This window comes from Nothoprocta perdicaria, unplaced genomic scaffold (genome assembly GCF_003342845.1).
Source record: "Nothoprocta perdicaria isolate Ctin4 unplaced genomic scaffold, notPer1 scaffold_99, whole genome shotgun sequence".
Taxonomy (NCBI): domain Eukaryota; kingdom Metazoa; phylum Chordata; class Aves; order Tinamiformes; family Tinamidae; genus Nothoprocta; species Nothoprocta perdicaria.
In genome coordinates, this window is record NW_020456298.1 from 1,766,706 (window position 1) to 1,793,250 (window position 26,545).

General features: G+C 39.7%; 1 protein-coding gene across 1 annotated transcript in view; it reads left to right on the forward strand.

Moving 5' to 3' along the window:
- Positions 1 to 26,545, forward strand: part of LOC112959343 (disrupted in schizophrenia 1 protein-like) — an 80,394-nt gene that overhangs the window by 39,989 nt on the left and 13,860 nt on the right. The window contains exons 4-7 of the mRNA XM_026053348.1: positions 3,858 to 4,005; positions 7,223 to 7,352; positions 11,306 to 11,541; positions 23,561 to 23,615. Of these exons, the coding sequence (XP_025909133.1) occupies positions 3,858 to 4,005; positions 7,223 to 7,352; positions 11,306 to 11,541; positions 23,561 to 23,615 (569 nt within the window). The remainder of the gene's footprint in view (positions 1 to 3,857; positions 4,006 to 7,222; positions 7,353 to 11,305; positions 11,542 to 23,560; positions 23,616 to 26,545) is intronic.

Below are 26,545 nucleotides of genomic sequence, written 5' to 3' on the forward strand. Positions count from 1 at the left end.
TGTTTTGTTGACCCCTATTTTTTTGCTTGCTTAAGTCACAGTAGTACCTCAAAATCCTGTCACATGAATCTCAGAATAGCCCCATATTTCTTGYGTTATGTAAGACGTCAGCTCGAACATAAACCAGTTTCTTCCTTCTCTCCAAGCCATTACTAGTACCCTAATTTGCAGTTTGGCCTTGAAATCTTTCCTGAAGACTGTTGGTTGGTGATGGTGCTATTTTAAGTGAGCCCTTGGGAGGCTTTGCAACAAGTCCTGCAGTGTTGCCCCTACGTAGGGGAAAGTCAGTCTTCCCGTGTGCTCAACCTCTCTTTTGGCAGCTGCGAAGGGTCCGCAGAGCTCCAGTGCAGGCAGCCCAGGAGCACGAGCTTTGAGTAAAGGAAGGTAATTCCTACATGTTGTAGCATTATGAGGTCATTGGTCACAATCTAATCTTTCCTCCTCTTTTGTATTTTTTGATGTCTGTGCTTGAAATTTCCCATAGAAGCTAAATGCTAATCTTTATTTTTCTTTCTAAAGTACTGACTTGAGTGTCTCACCTAGACCCTCAYGTCTTGTGGAGCTATTGACAAGTAGTGACTTCAGAGATGTCTTAAGAAGGAAAGTCCTGCCTACTTTTTTGAATCATGCAAGATCACCTGGCATTTCTTTCCAGAGCTGGGCTACTAGGTATATATGCAGTACATTTACACRTATCAGAAGAAGTTCTGGCTATATATTGCTTCTGACATGAAGCCCACAAGTCTGTGTGATGCAACTTTTTGTGGACTTTTTGATTTAGGTTGGTTCTTGGGCATGTCCTTACTGCCTTTTTCTTTTGTCTGTAAAAGACAGCTCTTACACCCTTGCCTAAAACTTTCCCCCACTGATGGTAACTGTTGTCCCCTGCTGTCTGCCGTCACTTGTCTGCACATATGCTGTGGCAGAGAGCCCTAGGTAAAGAAAATTACTTAAGACTTTCTTACAAGAGTCTAAAGAAACTGGTGTCCTAACTTCTGTTTCATATCGTGTGGTTGTAGTCAGGATACGTGGACCTTTTTTTCTATGTYAAAATGCAGGTATAGCACCTTGCCCTGCTTTGGGCCTCGTTGAAGTCTCCGTTGTAATTTTTCTTTTTTGCCTATATGCATCTCCTCTAATATCAAGAGAGCAATGTACTGCACTTCTCTTGGTTCTGGCAACATCAAAAGTCCTACCTACTAAAATGTAACCGAGGTGTGCAGGAGCTGGTGGGCAGCAGTTCCCTCATGTTTTTGTTGTCAAGGTTTCTGGTTAGGATCAAGAAAAACACATATTTGAACAATCTAATAGTCAAGTGACAGAATGGTCTAAGAGTCTTTTTTCGGCAGGTCTGTCCCTGTGCATCCTATTGATGGGTTGAATATGGAGTTTTGTGTTATATACTTGTATCCAAAAGGCTGTGCATTTGAATGCCTTGTGCTCCCTAATAAGGCAATAAATGCCAGGCCATAAATGACTGTATCCTTCTTTTGGTCCTCGCTTATAACCAGGTTCTTGATGGATTCTGAGCAGTGTCTTTTCCCACCATGTTCCCATGTGCCATGTTATGGGAGCTTGTTGTGCAGTTTCCTTGTGATGGCAAGGGYAGGGGATTTGTTCAGCTGTGGGCCCTGAGAAATACACTTCCACAGCTGAAAATGTATCTCTGAACTAGTTCTTTTTCAGTGTGTAGTGAAGATATGTTCACTTTTCTCTTCCAATGAAGTCTAATTTTTGAAAAACAAGCAGCAGACGTGGATCAACGCTACAGGGTGAGAGTATGGGCAGAACAAGTCAACTAGGGTTAGGTTCCCAGTGCAGGAATCTGGGACCAGCTACAGTTATTCGTGACCACCCTGAGAAAACATCTGACAGTGATGATGCTTCAAGGCAYGTCATGCCAGCTCAGATGTTAATTTAGGTACAGATTTGACATGGGCAATTTTTTCTCTTTCCTCTCACGTGCAGGAACACTGTGTTAGACTGCGCAAATACCTCTCAGGACTCCCAGCCATAGGTGAAAAGGGCAGGAATGTTTTCTTGGAGGCTTAAATAGGTGATGAGCACCCCAAAGCCAATGATGGACCATTCCTGTTGTGCCTGCTGCTTTCCTCAGAATAAAGGCCCTTCGTGCGCCCCACATCAGAGTGGTGGGCAGGTGCTTCCCCAAAACGAGCTCRGGAAACTTGAAGAGAATGAAGGCGAGCGGGCACTTCTGCTCTCCTCCCTCTGCCATTGAGTGTGGCCGTTCCGTGTGGCTCTCAGCGGCGAGCCCAGCTCGGGGCAGCAACTCTGAAGGCCAGCTGAAGTATCGGGGGCACGGGTGGGAGCTGCCGGCAGAGCYGTGCGGCCGCAGAAACCGGCGTCCGGGCTGCGCGGCCCCGACACGGCTGGGGCTGCTGGCGGGGAGATCTCCTGTTCACATCTCTGCATCCAAGATSGTGTTAGCACCGCAGTGGGCAGAGCGGACTCCGTGCCAGCCCTGCCAAGGAAAACGTGGGTCTGCTTTGTGCGGGTTGCACGGGCACATGTGTGAAGGCTGGTGGGGCAGAGCCTCTTCCCTKTGGGGAAGTGTGGGGCTGATCTCAGCGAGAGCCTCTGCCCGCATCTATGACAAAAGATAAGAAATAACAATATCAGTTTAATTGCACTGGCCTACGGAAAATATTTATCCTTTAGCATTTAGGTATTAGTAGATGCGACTTGTGATTTTTTTTTTCTATCTCATCTGCACAGAAGCAGAAGAGAGATAATACTGATGATAGGTTATTGTAAAAATAGACCATTTCGCTAAAAGAAGAAAAGGAAAACAACCCCTCCTTTCAGGATGAAGAAAATAGGCAGTAAAGAGCATGCACAAATAAACCTTGTTTTGCTAGTAATGTACTGAAAATGTTAAAGGCATGCTAATCGCACAGAATTGTAGACAGCAACGCCACAAGCAACGCCACAAATACTAAATTGTAAAGGTTTTTTGTTTGCAGCCTGCCTCAAAATTCTCCATTTGACACCATCAAAGGTGTTCTGGTTTGGATCGAAAAGGCTTGTTGTCTGATGTGTGTATGCTTCTGCTAATACACTTGTTCTATAGAGATTAAACATATCAGAAATAATCTTCTGTACTTGAAACTATACTCTTTTGTCTTATACGTAGGGAAGGAAGACAAAATAACAACTAATGTCTATAGAGAAGCATTTAATCTAAGAAACTTGTGGACCTCTGGTAGAATCAAAGCACTCTTACGGACCTACAGTTGTTTTTCCTTGAAGCTGAAAGTAAATCATTTTGCTGGTTGGCAAACTAGATGTAATTCAGGAGAGCCTAAACTGAGACTATTGGTTAAATTTCTATAAACACATGTGTGTTTTCTGCTGAAATGTGTTGCTAAGCTATCATTGCTGATCTTCTAGTTCTTGCTCTAATAGTGCTATTTTTTAAAAACTCAGTTTTGGACCTCTCTGATTTGTTTAAAAATGGAGCAGCAGAGAGTAGGGATTTTCTTGGAATTTAGTTCAGAGTTGTTGGTCTAGGAAAACAGCATGGTTGAAAGCCGTGAGCAAAATTTTTGGAGTCTTATCAAATTACAACTCTGAAAATGGTGGGAAGTCTGCAGTTTTGTTGTTACTGAAGAATAAAACAGTACTCTGGATAYCTGATGTTGTCCATGGTAGCCTTAGTAAATTGAACCTAGATGATAAGAGACTGAAATATTTTATGAAAAGGGAAGGCACTATCTGTGGGGTGCATTTGATTTCTCATTGACTTATGTTCTGTGTTTTTTGCTTCATGTAAAATAGAAAATTTTTGTCACTGTTAAGTAACATTAGCTTTTTTTTTTTGGAAATTTAATATCTAGCTGATAAATTTAGACGAAAATTGGAAGAACTGGAGAAAGAGAGAAATTCTTTGAAATTTCAGCTTCCTTCAAGACATCCCTCAGTTAGCAGTTTTTTGGACAGATTTGCTACTCAAGTTCAAGCAAYGCTGCACTGGGCCATAGAGCGGTAAGTTTGTTGGTTTCTTATCATATAAAGTGACACTTCATTTTTCCTGAAACACTGAATGCAACYTGGGAAAAAAGAATACAGAATTTTAATGACTTTCTAGCATATCAGTGTGCCATCTTTGTTGTTTTTCCTACAACCTTTCCCTTTCAGAAGTGGCATAAGAAAGCAGGTGGTGAAAAACTGATGAATTAAATGCCACCTTTCTCGCTGTGCTGAGTGAGAACAGGATTGAATTCTGCCACAACAGTTTAAATATACGCCAGCAAGGCAGCCTGAGTGATGGCTCCCCACAGAGTTAATTCTGATGCTCATTTTCAGGCAATGGATGGACATTTAAATATTGAGCAAAAATAGATTCTTTGAGATGTGCAGATCCTTGGGTGCCTCCTCTCATGCATCATTTGTTAAGTGGCAGCAATGGGCTCAGCGCTGTACAAAGTCACAGAAATCAAGTCTTAGTGTTTCCTTGAAGAGATAACAGCTACAAAGATGGAGAGAATTTAAGGCACAGTGGATGACCCAAGGGAAGTAGTTAGCTTAGGAAGAAAGAGTTGTCTGTATTTCTGGGTCATTCTTCAGCAATTGGTTAAATTTATTAAAAGGAATTGGTTTCTATGTAAGTATTGGAAATCGTTCTATGCTATAGCATAACAGAAAAAAACCCAACCCTTTTGTTTCTGGCAGCCAGGGCTTATAAAGTCTGTAGTTGCTAGTCAGTAGATAGGGGTGCATTTTTGATGTATGTGAGTAGATCAACTGAGAATTTTATTGATTTGAGAGGCTATTGTTTGAGGTTTTAAAGACTTTTTCTCTGGCCTCTGTTTATTGCAATGAGACACATTTAAAAACCGGCCCTGTTCTCTCAGAGCTATTTCCTTTTACCTTTTGAGGTCCTAAGAAGCTGCTGCTTTTTAATTCCATAGAGATTAGGATACTGAATAATCCATAAAGATTAAGATTAGGATACCTAAAAATTCATAAAGAGCCATCTGTGTTTTGCTGTCAATACACGTACCCTCTATGCATTAATAAAGTTTTTCTTTAGAGGCAGTGTTTTTTTCACATGTCATAGAAATGGATTCAATAAGCATCCTTAAAACATGCAGCCTGCTTTAACTATTTATTTTATATAATCTATACAGTCATGAAACTGTTCCTGCTGCTGMTGATTGTATTTGTAATTCTTTTCTTTGCACAGGTCTAAGGACAGTGCTGTTCCTCAGGGTCAGATGCTTTTCTTCCTGCTCTTCACTTTTGTGCCATGCCTGCGTTGCTCCCTTTGAGCTAGACTTTGACTRTTGTTGTTACTGTGTCGTTAGAAAAATAGCATTAGAGATGCTGTGTTCGACATCGCTTTGTTTGCAGCCTGACCCTGCTGTTGATGGAGTGAGCCTGCACCCTGTCTGTTCCATCAGTGTTGCAAGCAGGACAGGCTAGAAAGCAGGGCTGCTTCTTCATGGAGAACYTGTAGGCTTCTTGCTTTCATTCTGAAATCAGAGCAAAGCCAAGATAGGAGGAAGAGTGTTATGGTTTTTTGTTGTTTTTTTTTCTCTTCCCCTGGAAATGAAAGAGATGAGTCAGACTAGCCCCAGAAGATGAGAACATTGCAACTTTCCTATATCGGGCCTCTCTGTCCTTCTTCATGCTGAAGAACTTTTTTAATGRAATGGGTACTTGGAAAGTTATGGGTTTTAAAGCTCAAGACTGGAATTCTTCTCTTGCTTTTGTTTTGCACCTTGAATTAAGAGATGAAATTTTAGGTGGGACCGTGTAGTGTCAGCAGGAGGTGATGTGGGCAACTTTTACAAGCAAAGTTCAGCCCAGGCGCATGGGCTTGGTGAGATCAGACAGCTTTTGTTCCYGTCTCCTCACTGCCAAGCAGATTAGATTTTCAAGGAGTTTGAGGATACCGTTTGTTTATCATGCCACATTCCTGAGCAGCTTTTCAGACATTTGTATTGCACATCACCCTATAAAGGTGCAGCTCTTATTAACCCAAGGGCGCTTCCGAGCCGCTGGGAATTGCGCTTGGTTGGAGTCCTAATGGTCTGTGACGGCGGCCAGCGCGAACCCGCCGCTGGCCGGCCGCCCCGCACAGATGGCTCTTTGTTCTAGCCTGTGATTGCAGAAATACTGATGCACGGGCACCACATCCATTCTCCTTAAGTGCTAATGCCATTTATCCTGGAACTCCCTTTTTTACAGTGTTGTTGTTTTTATTTTTTAGTGTGCGCTCCCTTCTGTAGGGAAGAAGTGCATGTGCTCTGCAGAAAAGACATGAATGTCTTGTTTCATGCACTGGATAAACATCTGTGCATGGGGATTGTAATTACATGATTAATAATGTTAAAACCAGCTTTGTGATGCATGCTTTGTGTGTGGCATGAACGTGTTTCTTTGCAAGATTATGATGGGTAACTGATTCAAAAACGTCCTTTGTAGGATAGAAAGTGTGTGGTTTTTTCTTTCTCTAAAAGAGAGTGTGTGGTTTTTTCTTTCTCTAAAAGATATTTAAATAAATCTCCTTTCCAGGTACATGCATATATTTCCATATATATAATGTAATTGTCCCTGCGTTTGCACCTGCCCTCATGTAGGAATGTGCACGAGAAAAGAGATTTGCATTGTTTGCAGGTGCACTTTGAGAGGTCGATTAGAAACTTGACACTTAATGTAATGCACTGATTATCTTGAGCTCCAACCRTGTAGAGATCTGGAGCTGAGGGCTCTACGGACCACTTGGAGGTTTGATTTTAAAAGAAATCACTGGGCAAAAGTGAAATAAAATTTGGCATCGTGGAGCAAACACTCCAGATGATCTCTAGTGCGAGCTCGAAAAACTGACAGAAGCTGCAAAAATTGCTTTGGCAAGTTTCTAAATTTGTGTCTGAGAGATTTTTCACTATATTGATAGAAATTACGCTCCTTAGTTTTGCCTCTTTCAAGGCAGTGATGGATAAATTTCTGAAAAATGAAGTAGCTGAGGGAAGCCTGAAACCTATATAAGTTTTCCTTTTTCTTGAGCATTTTTCAAAATCAGTGTAAATGTTTGATACAATAAAGGAAGATATGTCCAGGAAAAATCTCTTTTTCTTTAGCTGTGTATCTTTCTAAGATACTCTGAAGGTAGTATATAGCATTCTTTTCTCTYAAGTCTTTGAGAAGTAGGTACCCAGTGATTACACTAATTTTTAGTTTTTGTCATTTTTCAAAGAGTTACAAATGAAGAAACCCAGCTCTGGCAAGAAAATGARCATAAACTTTTGAGATCTACCTACCAAGAGAGGATTCAGGTTTCAGCCACAAAGCGAAACAAGCTTCTTCAAGAGAAGAAACGGTTGCAGGTAACGGGGCTGCAAAGTTGTCTTTAGGAAACAGTGCTTCATGGGGAAAAAATTGTAAGCTGCCAGGCAGAATTGGAAAAAAAAAAAATATTGTAATGGTGACTTTGCTTCTGTGTAGCAATTAGAGCCTTGGCTGTAATCCAGCTGATAAWCTAAGTGATGATTGGAGATGGCAGCCACAGGAGTTGTCTTAATCTCATTACAGAAAATCAGAACTGGAAGACTCAATGGCTTGTGTGTGCTAAGTTGTGTGCTATTTCTTTTCTAATTTAACTATTTTTCTTCATTTTTCCGAGCTTCAGAAGTTTTTATTTGAAGATAAAAGTATTTTGAAGCAAGCCATCTCCCATCCAATTCCAAATAGATTTGATTATCAGTGTAGAAATATAAATCAGCTTTTGTTTAGGAAAAAAAGATCTTTACCTTTCATGAAGATGCAGCAGTTATTGTGGAGAAGTCAGCATTTGCCAGCAATAACTTTACACTGACACATGATGTCAAATGTGGTAATGGTTGGCAAATGTAGTGTTTTTAAGATGGCTTTTGTCCAAGCAAATATCTGCAAGTCTTTTAAGCATAATTTAACTCTTTTTTTCACCGTCCTTCATAAATCTGAGTTAATTTTCTAGTGCAGATCTTACCTTTACCTCAATTTCAGCCTTAGCGATAACTTTTGGCCGTGTGACATCTTGGAAAACTAATGATAAAGTCTGTTTTTCTTCATTCCTGTTCGTTTTCTTGAAATCTCATATTTTTTGTATGCTTTTCTTCCTTTATTGGATCTGCTGGTATAGTGATCTGTGTGTGCACACATATGTGTGTGTGTTTGTCTCTATGTATATGAAGAAAGAAACAAATGGACAAGATTATCTAGATGGTAGATTTAAAATCTTAGATCAAGAAATGTCTTTCCATCCTATTCATCACGTTTGCTTATTTGGATTTATTTAATCAGTGTGTAAGAGCAGACATTGTCTAGTTTAATCTTATCAATGTCAATAATTCAGATGAAGACTACTGTACTTATGCCAGCTAATATTTCCTCTACTTTATCCAAGTGAATTTTTATTTCTCAGTAGGGATACTAGAGACAAATTATCCACACCCTTGTGCATGAATGCCATCTATAAGCATGATATGATCAAAATGCCTATGAAGTCTAGATTGTGGAGAAGGCTTGTGTGTGATGGCTCCCAGCATGCCTTAAGGATTGATCCTGACCAAAATCTCCTGAGACTGGAAAATATATTTTTTTTCTCACTTCCTTTCTCCTCTTCACAATTCCCTACTGTCCCCTCAGGTCTGTGTTTGCCTTCGGTAATGAGAAAACCCTGTGACAGTAGCTAAAATGTGCATATCAGTGTTTCTGAGGCGCTCCCTGCCTTGTGGATATCACCAGTCCATTGCTGAAGTGAAGTGAGAGATCTGCTATCAATAGTGTCTAGCTGTCATGTTAGCAATCTCAGTTTAAATTAAAACATACATAGTAACACTCCCAGCTACGGTTAATGAGCCAAATACCGTCCATTGCTCCACGCTGAGACTTTAAGTCCTTTTTATCTGTCTCTGGAGCCTGACCAAGTGCGTATCAAAGGCTTCTTCTCATTTCTGGAAAGGAATGAGAGAGAATTCCAATTTACGGACCAAAATTGCCATTCTTCCCAAAATGCCTGTGCAGGATTCTCAAGCACAGTGGTTTTCTCTTTGTACCTGGAAGTTCTGTGCTTCTGGTATCTATTTATGTCGTTAAAACATGTATGAAAAGCACGTTGTAAAATCAAAGTCTGTTCATCTTCCTTTCTGTTCCCGTATAGGCCGCTTATTGCAGCGATTACAACATTTTCAAAGAATATGAAGGTCTTTGTATTAAATAGGGCCTATTAAGATTTTGGCAATATTCCCAAACTAGCAATGCAGGGACAGAATTGTCTTTCGTGCACGTTAAAAGCTTGATTTGAGAGCAAAAGAAACAAAACTGACGTTTTTGGCCTGCTGACCTTTATCTCCTTGACAAACGCCTGTGAGTTGGAACATGGGCCACTCTGTACTCTTGCAGCTAAATCTAAAAGAAAAAAAAATGAAGAAAATAATTGACACATCTAGTGCACAGCACTGATATAAGTTGAATTCTTTGAGCCAGGGCTCCAGGGTACAAGGACTGCTGCTTCTCATTTTAAGAARCACTAATGGAGATTTGGGGAACTTGTTGTACTGCTGCAAACCTGGAAACAAGTTTGTTTTAAAAGTGAGCATTTGTAAAGTAAACTTCACTTGGATCACATTAAAAACATCAGAAGAATGTTAAGGTTTCAAAGTGAAGCACTTGCAGAGCAAAGGATGTCACTTGTGCATAGTGTGCCTGTATTATGGAAGGTAAATCTAACACACACACACACACACACACACACACACACACACACACACTCTTTTCCCCCTGGATCTCCATCTGGTACTTTGTTGAAGACGAAAAGTGCCTGTTTGGATCCCATCATATCATTTTATCTTTGTTTTTCAATATTCAGCCCCAGAACCTTTTTTCTGTATGCCTGATACAGATTTATGCATTTGCCGATGGACTCTCTGTATAGCATTAATCAACACAGCATCTGAGAGATTCAAAACCACTAAATTTTCTCTCTGCAGCATTGCTTTGGGGTGAAGGGATATTTTTATCRCTGTTTTACAAGTAGAGGATGAAGTGAATTGTCAAAAGCTACGGGATAATGATCATTTTGAAATGCCTAATTATTTACCTCCAAGTTTTTTCCTTTACTGCACTGAATATGATCAGAGCATTGAATTATGATGAGAATGAATAAATATCACTTCAGAGTTCCTTCTTGTTCATATAGAAAATGGGAATATTCAATCTACCGCTATATGTGGAGAATTATCTCCATAAATGTTCACCAGTTTAAGTTGCTTGCTGAGTTTCACACATATTTGAGAAATTTAGGAGCAGAATGAAATTATCCACTATGACATTCARCTGCTTAGATAGCAAGACTTTTCCATTCTTTAATTTTTTTTTTTCCTCAGCTTTCAAATTTTGGGACAAATGAGTCAAGGACCAAATAGTAACTGTGTTAACTCAAAAACCCAAACTCCTTATGTAAGTGCTTTATTTACTGAGTGTACTTATGTATGTAAACTGAAGAAAGATCAAAAGATTGAATGTTTTCTGGGCTTCCAAAGGAAAATAGGATGTGTTCTTGTAACAAATATCTGTATCATAATACATGGGATTTTCACTGTGTGGATGAATGTACTTGAGATTTGAAGCACTGCTCATTTTAAGTTAAAGATACATTTTTATAAATGCTTTCAATAGAAATTAATAATATAAAAAGGACTGACATTGCATCCTGTATCTGATGTTGCATTGGAAGTCTAGTGGAACTMTTGCAAGGATATTTTTGCAATAGGGCTGGTAGACTTCGATTTAGCTGCCAGTCTGAAACATGATACTGTTATTAGATGTCAACTGAGATTCAGATTTTTTACTGAATTTCATTAACTTGGCAAATTCTGGCATATTTTTAAAGGCAAAAGGTGCCTGTAGCAGTTGATGTTGGAGTAGGAACTTGAAATTTGATTTTAAGTGGGAAGACTCAGATTGTGCAAGTACTAGTGTTTCTAAATGCAACATATGTAGAATTTTTGCATGATAGCAAAATAATTTATTATCCTTTAGCAGTAAAAGAAATGAATTGTATTGAAAAAGAGCCATGTTTTTCCATAAATCTTCTGAGAAAATTCAGCCAACTCTCATCAAATATTAACAATTTCTGTTAAAGTTCACTAGAATTATAAGCTGCCAGAAGCAAGCGCTGAAGTGTGCTGCACAACCTTAATTCATGCTACTTTTGAGACTGGTACTCTGTTTTTCTAGGAACAAAGCTTTTTTTCTTTAATGGGGATAATCAATAAATCTAGACTTCCACTCTGTGCAGACCGAAATTGAAGACCTCCGAGCAAGACTGGCTGTATTGGAAGCAAAAGACCAACAATTAAGAAGAGAAATTGAAGAGCAAGACAGACTTATTCAGTCCCATGACTGTGAACTGAGTGCTTTGCTTGGCTGGGTTTCTTTGAGAGAGCTACAGGAAATAAGCAAGGCTGTGGATGAAACTTCAGCATTGTCCTATCAAATCCCATTCAGTTTGGACCTTCCGGGGACAATAAAGAGGTATTTAATTTTCATTATGCTGTTCAGTGGTGTATCGAGTCTGSTGTATTCCCAGGGAGTTGTTGGATTGGTTGATTTCATGGTAATTGTGCCAAGTAATTGTGCCAAGCTGGGTTCAAATGCATTAAAATTTTCTAAGAACAGAAGTGTTCTAATATTAAATATCCCTCATTAGGGAAAAAAAGATCTTGTCATTATTTGAAGGTCTTGCACTTATTATTTTTATGCTTAACAGCCACCTGCAGAAAGCATTCAAATTCATCAACTATTAATAGCTATCGTCAATTTAAGCTATTTCTTGTTAATTGATGGATTTTTTTCTTCCCCTGAATTTGTAACGCAATAATTGCAACATGTTTCTCTCAAACTGAAAGYGTGTGCTATGGATCATCCAAGCAAATATTAGCCATGCTGCTTGCTTCAGAAACCTTCCAACCATAACATACAGCCAGCTGTGATGAGAAAGGGCCTCAGATAATGGAGTCTAAGTAGTGGGAGAAGGGAGACAGCACTAAGATTTTTGAGGACACCTACAGCTACATGTATAGAATATAGTTCCTCTAAATGAGGAAGTAGCTACACTTGATAGGCTTTTTGGAATTACCTCATCTCTATTTATAAAAGGAATAGAAATGTTTCAGCRCCTAAATCGTACTGACAGGTCAGTGGAAGTTCATGGTGAAACTCTGGAAATCTTAATACTTCTGTGTTACCAGGATGAAATAAAATTCCTGTTTATCCTAGTTTTCCTTCCTTCCAGGTAAGCAATGTGTGTGTTGCTTACAGTGTTTTTCTCCCTTCATGTTGGTTGGGTTTAGTTTGATTATATTAACATTCAGGAGAAATCATTGCTTATGTGTTGTAATTTATACAGATTTCTTTTTTTAAAACTCAGCCAGAACAACCCAGAGAGGATTTCTTCTTTTTCTGAGGTTTGTTTGAAAATTTAAATTAGGGTATCTTTAATATTTTTAAGTCACTTATATCTCTGAGATAAAGGTCTTGAGCAGTCTATGTGAAAACTTTTGCTTGGGTTTGAGTTTTCTCTTAGTTTTGGATTTACTTGCAAGAGAATATTCATGTGTGTGTTTTCTCTCACGCTATTGATGCAACATTTGAGTTGTGCTTAACGCTTTTAATCTTCAGAAGTGCTTATTGAAGCTGGTGACATTTTTGGAAGAAGTTAGGTCTCTTCATCCGGACTGCAATTTCCTTGTTCCATGTGGGGACAGCTAAATGCTGAATTGGGATGCACAAGGAAACCCCCTTAGGTAGGAAGCCTTGGCAGTCTCCTACTTCAGGATATAGTTGCCTGCTCTTCTCAAAGTGAAAGCCTTTCCTGACCTGAACTAATAGCAACAGTGCAGCTGGCCACCTATGAACAGTGAYGTGGTGGCCAGCAGGTTCAGGAAGCTGAAGCTCTGAGTCTAGGCCCTCATGGCCTGACTGGATTTCAACCTGTGCTATCCACAGCCTCCACGCTGGCTCTTACCTGCCAAGGATTTCAGTGTCCTGGGAAGCAGCATGCTGTATCATCGTCTTTAAGTTGGACTGTGATATATTCAGGGGTGAGGMTGTCAAAATCTGTCAAAAGGCCAGATGGAGAATGATGAAGAGGCTGATTCTGAAACTGTGGGGCCTGGGAGGACCAAYCGTGGTAGCGCTCAGCTGAAACAGGAAAGATCCTGCTCCTAGTGTGAAAATTGACAACTTCCTCATTAGTGAGGTGCTGGGTGTATTTTCTTTTCCAAAGTAAAGGTGAAATCAGCTGCTAGGAGCATATCCCAATCTCTCAGAGGAACAAGGTACCACTGACTCTCTCTGTCAACAAGTTTTTGCTTCTGCAGGGGATGATGGTTCCCTCTGAATTTAAAACTTAGCGGAAGCTCCTCTTTCTTGTAGATGTTTCCTGAACATGATGTGGCTTCTTGGTCTGCTGTGACCTATTCAAAATCTGCCCAAGGGCTGTGTTTGCTGTGTGTGGTGCTCTACTGAAAAATGCCCGAGTTGTCTTAGGGGTGAGGACAGAAAGCTCCAGTTCAGCTGTGTAACCCAGGCACTTGAATTTGTCATGAGGCTCCTCCTTTGCCTTAATCTGTCTTTGGTCCTTGGGTCTCTTCCCCAAAACAGCTTGCTGCTTCAGGTAAGTGAAAGCATTTCAGAGCTGTGTGGCCTCGTGTTCAGCAAGTGTGGGTTTCTCTGCCACTTTTTGCTTTCAGGGTGCACTGTGTACCTAGAAGGGCTGATGGGGGGAACGTGTTCCTACAATGGTTTATTAATAGCAAGTTAGGCTTGCTGTTAGACTGAACAAATTGCTGGGTGCCTTTTTTATAAATGTGCAGTCCACAGTACTGGCCAAGCTCCTGGCTATTGGTTTCTAGATGCTCTGTTCTTGCTCTGAATTATGCAAGTCAGTTAAGTACTGTGATAATGTGCTTTTGTGTAATTATTTGTTGGGTACATGAGATCTGTTCAGCGCTGGAATGGCATAGGGCTGATGGAAACATCTCTTAAAACAATCTGTGGTATAGTGAATCATATGGAATMGCTTGCAGCTCACTGTAAAATATAGATTTTGTTTCTCTGAGTCTGAATGTATTACATATACAATAGCAACTTATTAAAGCCAACTTGCTGGCACAGGAAAAGATATCTTAAATGCCCAATATAATTGTCCAGAATAATTGCCTAGATATATTTTTGCAGCAGCAAGAGTGTAAACCAATGTAACATTAGGTGAGTTATTCCAAACTTACTTTTTCTGTCAAGAGTTGTTATTTTCAGGGAGAGAAAACCCTTGTGTGGCTTTTTTTTGTTTGTTATGTTTTGTTTCTTTTGTTTATAGTGAAGGCTTTGAAAACAAAAAGCTTTTGTCAGTAACTATAATGTGCTTAGAGTTTGAAGAACTGAGAAATGTTGGGCCCTGTCTTCAGGGCTCTTGAAAGCCTATGTTAAAAGAAGGCCAGTTCATGTGCGATCAAATGTTATTTATTGTATTTTGACAGGATTCTCACAAAGCTGAGCCCCCAAAACGTGATCATCTCGCTCACGAAGGCAGRCATAATTGCTCTTGGCAATCGCAAGGCAGTAATAATTAATATAAAACGTGAAAATAGGAGTACAAACAGTTTGTGCGTGTAGGGTTGTGTGCTTGAGCTCCTCTTTAAAAGGTGGGAGCAGCTGGCGCCTGTGCTGCAAGTCGGTGACCTCCTCTTGCCCGAGAAGGGAATTTGCTGCCCAGGGCAGCGAGTCCACATCCCGCACTCCCGGGGCTGGTTACCTGCTTATTTTGGAGGTGCACAAGCCCGGGTGCTCTGTGGCTTCTCACAAATCCAGTCCAACTTCCTGACTTTGCAAGCCGCATTTACACGCTCAGTAATTTCCTAAATCCACCCCCCTTACACTGACAGGTTAGTAGTTTATGAACAATTATAATATTGCTCCCTCATTGTGCCCGCTATTACACGTGCTCAGGGAAGGGTCTTTACCTGGGTGAGATTTTTCTTCACTAATGTGTGTAATTTTTAGTATTACAATGAAGTCAGTTCACTTAAGAGATGTGGGCCTTGGATAATCCTGCCAACTTTGCAATGTATTTAAAAAAATAAATAATTGATTTTAATGAGTAATTCCACGTTGTGCTCAATAAGAGTGCTAACTGCCTCTTCTACTCGCATGTTTCTTCCCATCCTACCARGATACAGGGGTCATCTGGTCTGCTTAGTTTAAACAATGTAAGTCATCCCTCAACCTTACTGGAATCAGGAAAAAAARAATGTGTCTGAGTGTTTTAAGTGTTAAGTGTGCTCTCTCCTGGAGCTTGAAATGATGCATTTTGCTGCYTTTGCAGTATTGTCACTGAAGAGGATATAGTTTCAGAAATACTTTTTATTTTATTTCTTCTCTACTGTGTAACTTGAATCTTCGATGTGCTAATTTAGAAAATGCTAAATGTTCAATTTATTTCTTCAGTGCTGACACTTTTGTGTGTGTGTGTGCACTTCTGTCCGTTTCACAATGAAAACTGGCAAAGCTCGTTCTATTTCTCATCATGTTTAATTTCATTTGGTGTTTTCTCTTTTGATTTTACCTCATGATACTATATATGTGACTATTTGGCATGTCATTCCTAAAATAAATGTTACAGTTGCATATGGACTGTTGTCTGGCCACTGAATAGTGCTTGAAAAAGAAATCAATTAAGTATTTTTCACAACATGCGAATATGTCACCTCCTTGTCTTTCCATGGAACTGTTTGTAATTAGTAGGAAGCGTGTGGAGGATACGGAAATTTTCAGTTTTATGTATGAGTTGTTATGGTACTGTTGTGACCAGGGGCACAAGGAACTGAACTTGAAGCTTTATGCAACCAGTTCACTCTGCTTTAGTGATGCCTGGAGCTCATCTGGCAAAGATTAATTTGAAGTGAAATACAAGTGTTTAAGGGCTGAAAACCTTATTAGTTGGAATATACTCAAACCATTCYGCAACTTTGCTTGAGACCAAAGTTTGGCTCATCCAAAAGGGTGGGGTTTTTTGGAGAAATTGATTTATTTGTGAAAAGTGGGTGTCAAGGGAAGATTTACATGCATTTTCACATATTTACTTTGGGAGAGCTGAGTTGCCATTCAGCAAGGGCTCCTGTCATCAGAAGAGTCTGTATTGCACACGTTGCTTTTCAAAATACATCTCCACATGACATTCCTAGTTAACTTAGTGATTAGCAAACTGCCTTAAGTTACTGAAGAAGTCTGAAGGCAGCTATGCTTGCTTGCATCAGCCTTTAAATAAACCTCTCAGCTTTAATGGATAAGAGAACAAATTGCACCTTTTCAAAAAGATTCCTGTCTTTGCTAGACTACACTGTCTAGGAAAGTCCTTTTGATGTAGGGTTTGAATTTTTCATTGGCTGTTTCTGTGAAAATGYATACATATTGAAAATATTCTCTGGAAAAGGAAGGGCAGTGCAAGTGCGAAGAGCAAGAAGATGAATTTTATTTTTTAATAATATCAAAGTTTCTACTGTAGAGCACAGAGTGCCAGCATTTCTGACTGATGGGCCTATGTGAAGGACAGTACCAAGTTGTACTTGTAATGCCATTAGTGTCATCTGGGAGATTATTGGCTTTCTGTTTCTTTGAGGAATTTTCTAGCTGCCCTTTTGCCTGATTTCACAACCTTCATACACCTTAATTGTATGTGGAAAGGGATATTTAGACAGAGGCAGAATAATTAAAACGGTACCCAGTGATAGAGCCTTCCAGGCAGTGTAGAACAGTGGTTTTTATTCCGAGGAGGATAATTGCAGCTCTGCTTGGTAAGCTCTGGTTTTTGTACAGCTTTTCTTCTGCACTCTGGAAAGATGATATAGAAGAATGGGGATTTCTTGGCACACCAGCAAATCTGGGGAAAGTGAAAGTGCTGACCTGCTGCTGCAGAGAGTCGGGTCTTTGCACCTCTCTTGTTTCTGCTGCAGGTATGAGCTGGGGCTGCAACTGCCCCAGCCTCTCTGGTGCAGCCCGTGACAGGATAGTGATGGGAGTAAAGAAAATAAATAAAATTAAAAATAAAAATAGTAAGGCAACATGCAAGCAATTATCTGAAATAAATAGTTAACAGATGGCCAGTTCAGCTGCCTGCATGCTGATTTTAAAGCCAGAAAAAATTTTTAATAAGTGATGGTGATATTTGGATTGGAATATTTAGCAAAGGTAACGGTAGCATCTCGTGGTGTCTGTGAGCTTGCTGTTTGTAATAGATTTTAGCTGAGAAAAYAGCTAACACATTAAGCAGGCTTTTCACAGCAGGTAGCTGCTTCAGTATTCCTCTTGGGGGCATTAAAACAAACAAACAGCTTATTCCTAGTTGCAAAAACACCACAGAGCATCTTCTAATGCCCTGATTTTTCTGCATGCCTCCCACAGTTAAGGCTATTAGCAAGTCAGAATCTTCTAAATTTGGATTTCTTGCAAAAGCTTCTCCTGGGCAGGATGGTGAGTCGTTACAGTCCGTTTCTCGTAGGTAAGAACAAGATGTAGTCTTGGAGACAAGATATGGGCAAGTGCAATCACTCAGTACCCTGTGCTTCAGTGGGAACCTTTCACTGATGAGCTGGGGCTGTGCAGAGGTGCTGGGGAGAGCAGTTCTGCCTCCTGATCAAGCCTGAGCAGGGACCACAGGTACAGAAGCACTCCTTGACSTGTAACAAAGCAAAACAAAGTTGCTGCTCTGCAAACAATAGTCAGAGGAARAGAAAGTTGCAAAACAAACTGTCTGCTGTTCCACAGTGAATTGTGGAACTTTGGATTCCCATTTGTATTCCTTGCAGTTGTGTGTGTGTATTGAAAACGTGCAGAAAGTCCTGGGCTCCTGTGCCTTAAAGKACATCTCCTGATAATTGCAAGTCAGATTAATCTTTGAGGTTGAAAGCTCTCCAAGGTGACACTTCGTATTTTACTTCTAATTCAGATGACTAGTCCTTGTAACTGCCSAATATTTCATTTTCAGTATGAATTAAACACAACTTATTCTTCCTACTACTTGGTGTCAAAGTCCACCCCTAAAGAGCACTGAYAGTTTTGAAGAGAGAAATTGGATTTTTGCCACCTCGGTTCAGCAGAAATTTGTGTTCCTACCTGTGTTTAAGCAGCTTTAACTTGAAAGTTTTCTGTGAACCGTATTATCCAAGGGGAAAAAAAAAAAAGAGTTTAGGTAGAAAACTTGGRGCTTGTATTTAAAGGATGACTTTTTGTTCCTGTTTTGAATCTCTGCCACCATGAAAAACACATTGTTAAAGTCCTATGGATCATTTCACAAAGAGAAACTTCTGTGCTCATGTGAAAACCTGCCTCCGTGGCATGGTAATATCCAGATACAAACAGATCACAAAGATAAATTTGATATCTAAAGATTTATTTGATTAGGTAGAATTCTTTGTGGTAGAGTATTAAAAAARTTCCTATTTTATGATAGTAAATTTAATGCTTTAGTTCTGATATTTATTAATTGGACAGAACAGTAGGGCCAGCAGCACCCTGGTAGGTGTTCTCCTAAGAAGCTGCACATTTTATCTGTAATCATTTTGTTCAAAATGTAAGGTAGGAATCTTTTGTTATTCTTTATTTTAGTCAACGTTGCACATATCTAGGTTAAAGCTGCCTCTTGCTAAGTAGAGCTTTGTTCAAAAGCGTTTTTTTCTCTTTTAAACTTGTCTTCAAAGCATTGAGAGAGATGTGCATCAAGGGAACTCTGAAAGTACAGGGAAGTTATTGATTGTTTGATTTGATTTTGTGCTGTGGACTTCTTCCTTGAAGGTCCARGAAAGTCCCTAGACTTTGGATTTCTAGTGGACTTTTATTGAATTCTTGCTTTGATGTAGCCTCTAGAAAATGTTCATGTGCAAAATTCCCCAAGTAGCACTTCTATTTCTTTTGCAAAGGACTGGTCAAAAGCTTTTGTGAAAGTCCGCTTCTGTTTGCTTGCTGTTAAAAACAGGACTGCAAGTATACAGCTTGGTTTATGTGTTTTCATCTTCTGAGAGTCTAGAACTTTTTGTTACCTCAGGATGAGAAAAAGAATCGTGTTAGGGAAGGTGGAGATGGAAATGTCATCCTTGTTACAGGCTGAGACCATTAGAATGAAGTAGCTTGTCGTTTGCAGAAGTCTCAATGTTCTAAGACCAAATTCAAACACGCTCTAAACTGCTAAAAAAAAAATGCTGATAGCCAAGGAAATGCCTTAAAAATCATTTTAACAAGCAGGGAAATATTAATATGAATTGAGGCTCAGCCCATCCTGTTTTTTCATACATTTTAAATGTGCACAATCTGAGCCTAGGTTTCTAGATAGCAGCTCTTGAATTTGAGATTCAAATATGAGCAATTTTACATTGTTCTGACAAGTGCTTACACTTGAAGTGGAAGTATGTTTTTTTTTTTTTCTTTTGCTTAAGCACTGCTCTGGTGATAGGAAATGAAGCCGTGGGACCTAAAATAGTCTTAGGTAACAGTAGTATAGGGAAGAAGCTCTGTTGTTAAAGGGCACCCTTCTGTCTTTTAGTTTCCTCAGGTATAGGTGGTAGCATAGGTCAGAGATAGTCTCTCAGTTTCTGTATGAAAACAAGAATTTTTAGTGTAGAATATATATATTCTTTTGCATTGATACTTTTTCCCAATTTTTAAACTGCACTTGTAATATTTCTCTTGTGCAGTTACAGAGACTGTTCTGCATGCATTTTTTTCTCATTGTACATACCTTGCTATTGATACAAGAACTGTTTCTGTTTAAGCAGTATATGTATTTATATATCTTGAATGTAGAAATCAGCATGGCTTGCTTCTTGCTAATTTCCATTCTTTCAATTTTCTTCTAAGGAAGCAAAATGTCGATACACAATAGCCTAAGATGCGAAGGGAAGTTTTACAGGCTAAGTGGAAGGGAAGAAATTTGGAAGTGTTCTTTCCTTTAGGAGAAAGCCCTTCTTCCCCCAATTGTACGACTTGGCCTCCCTCCGAACAAAGTCATTTCTGTATTGTCTGCCATTCCTTCATATATATCATAGCTTCTCAGTATACTCTTTGCAAGGCTTTTTAAACACTAACTCTTGTACTAGGATGTTTACTGGCCTCTGGGTCATGTAGGAAGCCCGTGATAGAGCAAGAAGTGCATGAGCCGGATCGTTCCTGTCTTCCTTCCCYGTCCCTCGTGTGCTGCTTTGTCCGTGTCTATTTTACACACAGATTATTCCTCGCTATGAACAGTGTTATCCAGTTTCCAGCTGTGTTTTAATAATTCGAGGTACTCAATACCTGGTTTTCTTTAAGGTCGTCAAAATTAGATGCTTACGAGGCACTGGTTTGCTTCAAGTATTTGGATTGTTTTAAAGTTTTCCCTTTCCGAAGTCTATTGCTATGTGCCATATCAGGCTCAGATCCTAAATATGCAGCTTTTCCACATCATCCTGCAGTTCTCTGGTTGAAGTCCATGTTTTGTCAATATATGAATCCTCTGGAAATAGTAATCCCTTAGCTCTTGTCTTCCTAGTCTGGTCTAGTGGGTATACAACGAGGTGCTAGGACATTCTTTACGAGTCTGCATTGCTTTGCTTTGCTTCCCTCCTCATTATAGCTCCTAATGTGCATAAATCCATTGCAAACCATTTAAATGGTAGGCCTACATGAATAAGGAAATTGCACATGATGTATGGATTGCTCTCAGTTCTGCAAGTGTTAAAAACCTTTCTTGTCCTGCCTTTAGTCAGTTAAATTTGCTCTAATTGAATTCCTGTCATCTTCTAGTCTTTCCATCAGTGAGGTCAAGAACTTTGCATTCTCTGTGAAGGCGTCGGCTTACATTGGATTTAAGAAGTAACTTCTAAATGGTCCTTATAATAAATTGGAGAGGCTGTGAGGACAAGCAGTCAAATCCCTGATTAGCCGTTCTGCCCGAGAAGAATAGCAATGAGTCAAAACTTCAGCTGCCTTCCCTGGCAAGAGATCAGTGTTATTCCAAGGGGCTCTTTTTAAAGCAGTTTTCTCTGGCAGCCCTGAGTAAAGCAACTTCTCAGCAGACAGAACATCGCCCTTAAAATGAAATATGATGCTCCAGGGTGCTGGTAAAAGAAAATAGTATTTCTGGTTCAAGTCATTTGTAACAGATCGTAGCTATTAAAACCTTCTGTTGGTCGAATGAATCAGTATTGACTGACTGGTGGCTGCTGGGGGTCGGGGCGGAGCTTGTCAGATCCCTGGAAAGCTTGTGAAGGGCTTCTCCGGGCTGGTGTTTTGTGGCAGAACAAAATGTGGGAATAAACTGAGTTAAAAGACTATTTTTAGACTGACTGGTCTGTATGGTTTTGATTGCTTCATGTGAAGCATGTGGGCTAATCTCTAAAAGGGATAAGAAATTTCTGCAGTATCCCTCTAAGAGTTAAATAAAATGCAAAACCAGATACCTGTGTGAAATTCATAGCGTAAATGATGCAAATGCAGTTATAAAGTCTGCTTGAATGTTTTAATTGTAACAAAGGGCTTCTTCAGAGTCAAGTCTGTGTGGTTAATGTGACAGTCACCAGTGTGGATTGATGCTGCGATTAACAGATACTGATAGTCCTTATTGATAGTCTTTAGATTAATGTAAGATTATCTCTTAGTTACAATTGATTCAGTCCATATGTGCTTTTTTCAGTGACTCAGATATTTACATCAAGAAATCTGCATAAAGAGGCTTGTTCTTTCCCCTGCTCTCTCTTCCCATTCAGCACTGGATCTGAAGGTGCACGTGGGTTTGTGCATCAGTGCTAGCAACAAAGGTTCTGCAGTGGGGCTGTAGCTCCTTTTTGCGTTTTCTAGATATACAGTTAAAAAGAATAGAAACTGATCTCCTTTCCCCCGCCACAGAGGAGTAAAGCACAATGTGAGTCTTTTGGGGGCTTTTTGTCAGTAAAGTGAACAGGCAGGAGGAAATGAACACAGAACAGGTTTGTGGGGGAAAGGGTTGCCATCTTCGTACTGTTATTCTCCTGGCTATAGCTGCATGTTATGTTTTATTGGGTCTTGGCTCCGTAGGGAGGGTTGGGATGAGGCGGTTGCCGGACACTTGGCCCGGTCGCCTGTTCCCCATTCGATTGCATGAGCAGCCTGGCTGCTCCCGCTTGCCAGCTGCACACGGGGCTAAGAATTTGTAGCCTTTGGGCTCTTTTTTTGCCCATGCGTTGCAGTAGCAAAGGCTGTTAGGGGAGAAACTGGAAGAGGATGTGGGAGATGCCTTAGAGCAGTGTTTGCGTGTGGCTTTGCCCGCCTGGCTTTGCCTGCTCTTTTAGATTGCTGTTAACCYGCACAGTCACATGCTGTTTCTTTGTGTGGCTTTGGGGTTCAGACACGCAGAAATGCTGCATCTTGAATTGGAGCTCTGGAAGTGCTGTGCTGGGAAAATGCAGAGCAGCACAAGTGAAACGCTCCAGGGGAGGCGGTGGCAGCGACTGCAGGTGCCCGTCGAGCCCGGTGCTCGGTGCTGTCACCAGCGCGCCCTGCACACCAGCGCGCCCGTCACCCTCACCGGCACAGCGAGGACAGTGCAGCACGGCCTCGGGATGCAGCTCCTGGTGTCCCTGAAGCACTTGGATACCTCAGGCATGAGCACTAACGAAAAGCTCGGGAATGAATTAGTAGCTCTTATTCTGGAGGAACATCATAGGTTGTAAAATAAGTCTTGGCTTTACAGTGAGGCTAAAAGCGAGCATTGAAATGCTGCTGGCAGGGAGTGCTGACTGTCATGTAGACTGAATGAGGGGTCTTATGGAAAAGAAAATAGCGTGTGATAATGTAATTGAACACTGCATAGAAATGCGTCTCTGCAAAGCTGGAGGGAGGGAAGCATTAAATGAAAGCAGCAAAAATAGATCTTGCTGATTCCTAGTATTAGGAGTTTTGTTCTTTGTGATAAAATGCAACTTTTTTTGTCAATAAACTCACAGGATTACTGTATGTTCAGTAATATCAGATTACTGAATTTACCTGATTTTCATTATGAAAGGAGGACAAGCGACTTGCGTTTGAATATTTGCTGGCAAAGTTGGAAACCTGCCTGCAAGAGAGGGTAGTTACCTGCAGGTTCTTAGATGGAAGATTTTTAAAAATATTTCATGGTAGCCCAGCATACACCAGTCCTGAACCTTATTTTGTACTTCTAGATACTACCGTTACACAAATGATCTTAATTATGTTGCGTTGATGCATAAAATGTGCTTTATTATGCATCCTTAACTAAAAAGTGTCATACTCTACAATCTATTTTGCAAACTCATAGGGGGAGAAATGGGTGGAGAATATTGGTTAGTCATTAGCAAAACAAAATATAGACACTGAAATCACATATAAGGATTTTATATCTTTATTGGCTCTTTGTGCTAGTGGGAATCACCTTAAAATCTGTGTGTTTCCATATGATAAAAGTGTGTGTTGTGTAGCAGACTGTGATGAGCAGACAAAGTCAACATTATTTTATTTTAATCCCTTCTAGCCTTCAGGAAAGAGAACAATCATTCAGCATGTCCATTAAAGAAACGACTGCCAAAGTAAGTACGTGTCAGATGTCAGTTCCTCAGCGGATTTAAAGAAGCAGATAATACCTTTCTAATAAACTTTTCATATTTTGAAATGTTAGTTTTGTAGATGATTTCTTCTGAAAATATTTTACATATATAATGCTTAGACATGCACTCAAAAAAAAAAAAAAAAAAAAAAAAAAAAAAACCAAGGAATTGAAATTTGGACAAAACACAGAGATTATGCTTAAAGAAACAGATGGAGAAGTCTGCTTCTTGCTCCATATTTACCAGTGTTTGCTAGCCTTGATGTAGAAATGGGTATTTTAGTTTCGTGAAAGAAAATGATCCCAAATTCATATTTTTTTGTTCTTAAAACAGAACTTCTTACCTTGTATCTAGTTTGGATGGTGTAAGGAAAAAAATCAAGTTCCTCTCTCCCCTTGAAGAGAGTTACTTTTCTCTTCCCTTTAAATAATAATGAATTAATAATCCAACTCTTACACTCCTTTAAAAATGTGAAGTATAGTAATGTATTTGGCGTACCTTTCTAATCATAAAAGTTAAGATTTTTTCTTTGGTTTTCTTGTTTTTCATGACCTCCTTTCTAGCAAGAAGCTATTAAAGTTTTCTTTTTATATTAAAATAGCTTATTAAGCCAGAAGTAGCATCTTTGCTCCAGAATTGTTTTAGAAGAAAAGTTCGTTCATTATATCTAATTCAAAGAGCTCTATATAGAACAGGGAAGGGAAAATATTCCTGTGTTTGATCATTAATCATTTTATACTGTGAAATAAATATGCTATTTTTCATGTTTTTCCTCTAATAGTACTTTCCTAAATCAGTGAAAACTTTATCCTTTATACTCTATTCTTGTCTCAACCAGCCCTTTTAGTATGTGCTTAAAAAGGGGCTGTAATGTCTGTATCTGATTACCCCTTCCTCTTCCCTCCCGTTTTATTTTGAGCTCATACTTCTCTGTCCTTATATGTCCTTTACACATGTCTTGGGATTGCTAGTATGGTCTATCATAATATACTTCTGCTGTCCCACCTGTTTTTCAAAGACTATGAATAAAGTATCAAGTAAAATGTTGTGATTGACCTACATATAATCCACTAAAATTAGTGGGTGATTTGGTACTTTAGAGTGATTCATTGTTTGAATCACAAACATAAGCTACAGGTTTTGTCTTTCCCACTGAAAATGTGTGTTATGTTTTGGTGGCCTGTTTTACAGTGATAGTATCTAGAGATTTTTTTTTTTAAATAAGAGCTTGTAACTTAAGGTAGCAGTATGCAAGTCTGCATGGTAGAGTTCCACAGCCTGTTCATTTCTTTAAATATTAAATAGATAAAATTTCTTTAATTTCCTTTGATGCCTGCATAATGGCTTTTTATTTATTAGATAAATAGGAAATACATACATAGTCTCTTCCAAAATATCATATTTATTCAAATGTTCTTATCCTGTTTTCTTCTCAAACTGAATAGAGCTAGAGTTTTTAATGTTTTGACCGCGTGGGGAAGACGCTGCATTGTCAAAGGCCTTTTCCTCTCCCCTGTGCCTCCAATATCCATAAACTTGTTCCTGAATTTCTGCCTTACCTATAATGTTTTCAGGTGAGGCTGCAAAAGTTGAGATTAGCACCTTAATGAAGGGAACCATCTCCCAAACCGTCCTCCTCCCTAGCACAGATCAGAGGCTCAGGAACGCTCTTAACCTCATGTTCCAGGGGAGCTGTCCCAGCAGCGTGAGGAGCTTCCTCGGCCTRCGGGCCCTCCCCATAGCCCGTTAACCAGCAGGGCCTGCAAGCTTCACAGCAGCCGCCGGGCGCACAGAGTGCGTGATGCCAGTCCTTAGAAACTGATTAAACCTCCCAGCTTGTTTGGCATAATTGCCACGCAGCTGTCTCGTGGTGATGGCTTTGAGTCACTGTGAGCGTAGTATGTATTCCTGCAGTTTTCCTAGGGATGAATGATTCCTGATCTAAGTGCCATTTGCTGAGCCACTCAGTTACCCCTAAAGAGAGGACACTGCTTGGAAAGAAATCATTAGAACCTGTAGGATTTATTTTGGAAATAAGAGATGCAAATGGCCTTAGGGTTCTTCAGGCATATTTATCCTTTTCTGTGTGTGTGTAGTTCTTTATTTTTTATTTTTAACCATTTGAAGTAAATTATTGGTAAGGTAGAAAGAGAAGGTACAGAGGCCATGAGATGTATTTTTATGGTTAACAGATGCACTAAACTAAAGCAAGAAGGTATTCACCATTTAATAAGATTTGCAATTAGTGTCATATCTGAAATATTATGCTTTAGTTATACAAGCAGGTAACCCATTATAGCTGAAGGGCGGCTTCTTTTTAAAAACAAAGTGATAGTGATAATTTTGTTCTTATAAGTAGCATGATCATCTCTTGCTTTTGAGGAAGGATATGAGGTGGGCAGGGAAACTTTCCTCTGGAGATTTCATTTGAAATCTCATCTCTTCATAACTGTCCTGTGCTCCTCCTGACTGTTGCCTTACTCTTGGTTCCAATGAATGTAATGTTTTCTTGAGTGTCAGCTACAATTTTAAGCAATTGCTTGATGTCCGCCTTCAGAACAAGGGTATTTCCTACTCCCTGGGTATTTACCTGACCTTACCTAAATGTGGGGTTTTTGTTTGTACATTTTGCTTTCCAAGTGCTGCAGTATAGGGAAAGAAGGACATTTTTGAGTAGATGAGAAGTGAGTGGCGTACTGTATGTAAGGATTTTTAAGGTGGTTATATTTGCTTAAACATAAAGTACAGAAACAGATGAAGCTCTTTTCTTTTAATCTCTTTTCTCCTATAGCTGCCCATGCTAACCCCAGTTCTGATTTGTTGCTGATAAACTTCCAATTCCAAAAAAAAAAAAAAAAAAAAGAGGTAGAAAGACCAGAACCTGATGCAACTGTAACTTTGTGAAGCAAAGT